Below are 2,910 nucleotides of genomic sequence, written 5' to 3' on the forward strand. Positions count from 1 at the left end.
CGGAAGAGGAACGGTTCCCAAGTGGTCTCTGGTCTGTCATTTCAGACAGAACAGTTTTAGAACCGGTTCCCTACTGGAATATATTTGTAATTTCAGACACAAACGCTTCTGTCCCGGTTAGGAAACGGGGCTGAAGCGTTTTACCTGTCAACCACTTCCAAGTAGTCTTCAGTTTCCTCTCCTGGTTCCGATGTGCTTTTTCCCGCCATTTTTCGCCCACGCGGGCGATCTCCGGCTTTTTTTTGGGGGGGGGACGTTCACTTTATAGCGTTATAGCGCTATAACGCTATAATACCCCCCCCAAAAAAAGTCAGAGATTGCCCGCACGGGCGAAAAATGGCAGGGAAAAAGCGGTGCAGTCTGAAATGGCAAACCGCTTCAGATCCAGCTCTTTACCGGAAGGGGAAAGCCATGTGTGAAATGGCAGCCCTATACCGGTTTACTCCACGACGGATCAAAAACGGCTTCAAAACGGGTTAAAAAGGGTAATGTGAAATTCCTCGGTGGCTCAATGGAACCTCCATTTTCAGAGGCAGTGTGCCAGAGACTGGGGATCCAACAGCAGAGGCTTGTGCGAGTCTTCACAGGCATCCTGGGAGAAAAAGACTGCCCCCCTCGGGACTGGCCTACACAGCAGGCCAGTCTTCTCCTTCCTGAGCAGCTCTCCGTCCCTTGGGGTGTTCACTGTTTCTCCTCCCCCACCCCCTCCCCAGAGGGACCGCTGCCATTTTCCAGTTGTGTCCTGAAACCTTGTTCTTTTTGTCAGCCCGCAGGGTTCCCAGCCCTTCAGTCGCCTGTCAGTCTCTTCACACCCTGGTGACTTTTAGTGAATGCGTCCTCCATTATTCATGGAGGGCAGAGAGAGAGACAGGCAGCGCCTTGACCTAATGAGGCGACTAGCAGCTTACAGGCAAGGCCCTGCGCCTCTGGCTTCCTTCAGTCCGGCAACAGTGTGGACCTTTGGAACTTCAAATGCCGAGGACTGACTGCTCTCGGCTCTGAAAAGCAGGGGGGGTGGCCACGTGGCACCAGAGAAGCCCAGAGGAACGAGCCCATGCCCCTTCAGAGCAAGGCTTTATTCTATACAAATTTTATTTGCAAAACTCACATCCCGCCTTTCTGCTCTTGCAAGGGCAACCAAAGTGGCCCGTGATTCGACACATACACGATGAACTCACATTTTAAAGTGAGTTTAAAAACAACCTCCCGCGCGCCTGTCAGCAAGCTGCCATGGAGTTCTGTGTAACATTGTATGTTTCTGGCTTGAGTTCATTCCCCCCCCCCCCCGTGTAACCACGCTCGTGTTTCCGCTGTGCTCATTAGGTAAATTCCTTTCACTGCCTGTTAGGACTGCTTTGAAACTTAGATAATGCCCAAGGTCGACTGCTGGAGGTTGGAAGGAGTATTGGAGTTGCTTTGATTAGTATGTGCTAAGGCTTGAGAACCGAATTAATGTTTATGTTTAAAGACCGTTTGTTCCCAGGGGTTTGGGCGCCTGTTTTACCTGCTTTCCCGCACGCAGGAAAAGGACCCATTGGCCACGGCCTGGTATGATTTTGTTTATTATCTTGTACCCCAGAGGTAGTCTCCATTCTTAACAATCCTTGTGTTCCTGGTTTCACCATCGCTTTAATAAATGCTACTTTGCTACAAACGTGGATTTATTTGAATGCCTGGAGAATCGGACAGCGCCCCCCCCCGTCATTAAAATGCATACTAAAACAGTTAAAATAGATGCAAAACAGAGTGAAAACACATGCAAAACATGAAAAGGGAGAACCGCTGAGCAGGGGTCATTTCCTGCAGGAGCGCACAGGAGCGGAGCTCTGGCAGTAAAGAGCCCAGGGGGCGGGCACATGGAACAAGCCCCACCTCCTGCTCCCAGCACCTCACCATCTTCACTGCTCTCTTCTGGACACATTCGAGCTGGTCTATAGCCTTCTTAAATTGTGGTTGCCAAAACTGAACACAATACTGTAGGTGAGAGTAAAGTGATACCATCACTTCGCGTAATCTGGACACTATACTTCTGTCGATACAGCCCAAAATCGCATTTATCTTTTTAGCAACTGCCCCACACTGCTGACTCGTGTTCAGTGTATGGTCTACGAAGACCCCTAGATCCTTTTCACACATACTACTGCCAAGACAAGTCTCCCCAACATATAATTATGCATTTGATTTTTCCTACCTAAATGCAAAACTTTACATTTATCCCCACTGAAATTCATTTTATTTGTTTTAGCCCAGTTTTGCAGCCTGTCAAGATCATCCTGTATCTTGACTCTTTCTTCTACCGTATTTGCTACCCCTCCCAATTTAGTATCATCTGCAAATTTCCCTCTATCCCTTCATCCAAATCATTGATAAAGATCAACAAAACAGATCCTTGAGGCACTCCACTTGTTACTCCTCTCCAAGCAGATGAGGAACCATTCACAAGCACTCTTTGGGTGCGATCTGTCAACCAGTTACAGATTCACCTAACATTCATAGGATCCAAAGCACATTTTTCCTTGAGCAACATATTGACACATTTTTCCAGTTTGTCAGCAAGAATATTATGTGGAACCTTATCAAAAGCCTTACTGAAATCAAGATAAACTATGTCTACAGCATTCCCCTGATCCAGCAAGGTAGTAACTTTCTCAAAAAAAGAGATAAGGTTAGTCTGACATGACTTGTTCTTGAGAAACCCATGCTGGCTCTTAGTAATTACAGCTGTCCTTTCTAAATGCTCAAAGACTGTCTGTTTGATTATTTGTTCTAAAACTTTCGCAGGTATGTATAGATGTCAAGCTGACAGGTCAGTAGTTACCCGGGTCGTCCTTTTTCCCCTTCTTGAAGATGGGGACAACATTTGCCCACCTCCAATCTTCTGGCACCTCACCTGTTCTTCAAGAATTCTCG

The 2,910-nt window shown here is 47.3% G+C and overlaps 1 protein-coding gene across 1 annotated transcript in view; it reads left to right on the top strand.

Moving 5' to 3' along the window:
- Positions 1–2,910, top strand: part of LOC107123429 (ciliary neurotrophic factor receptor subunit alpha-like) — a 206,428-nt gene that overhangs the window by 3,150 nt on the left and 200,368 nt on the right. Inside the window, exon 2 of the mRNA XM_015426676.1 lies at positions 2,782–2,806. Coding sequence (XP_015282162.1) covers positions 2,782–2,806 — 25 coding nt within the window. The remainder of the gene's footprint in view (positions 1–2,781; positions 2,807–2,910) is intronic.

Source organism: Gekko japonicus, unplaced genomic scaffold, assembly GCF_001447785.1.
Source record: "Gekko japonicus isolate JY-2015 unplaced genomic scaffold, Gekko_japonicus_V1.1 scaffold2437, whole genome shotgun sequence".
NCBI lineage: Eukaryota > Metazoa > Chordata > Lepidosauria > Squamata > Gekkonidae > Gekko > Gekko japonicus.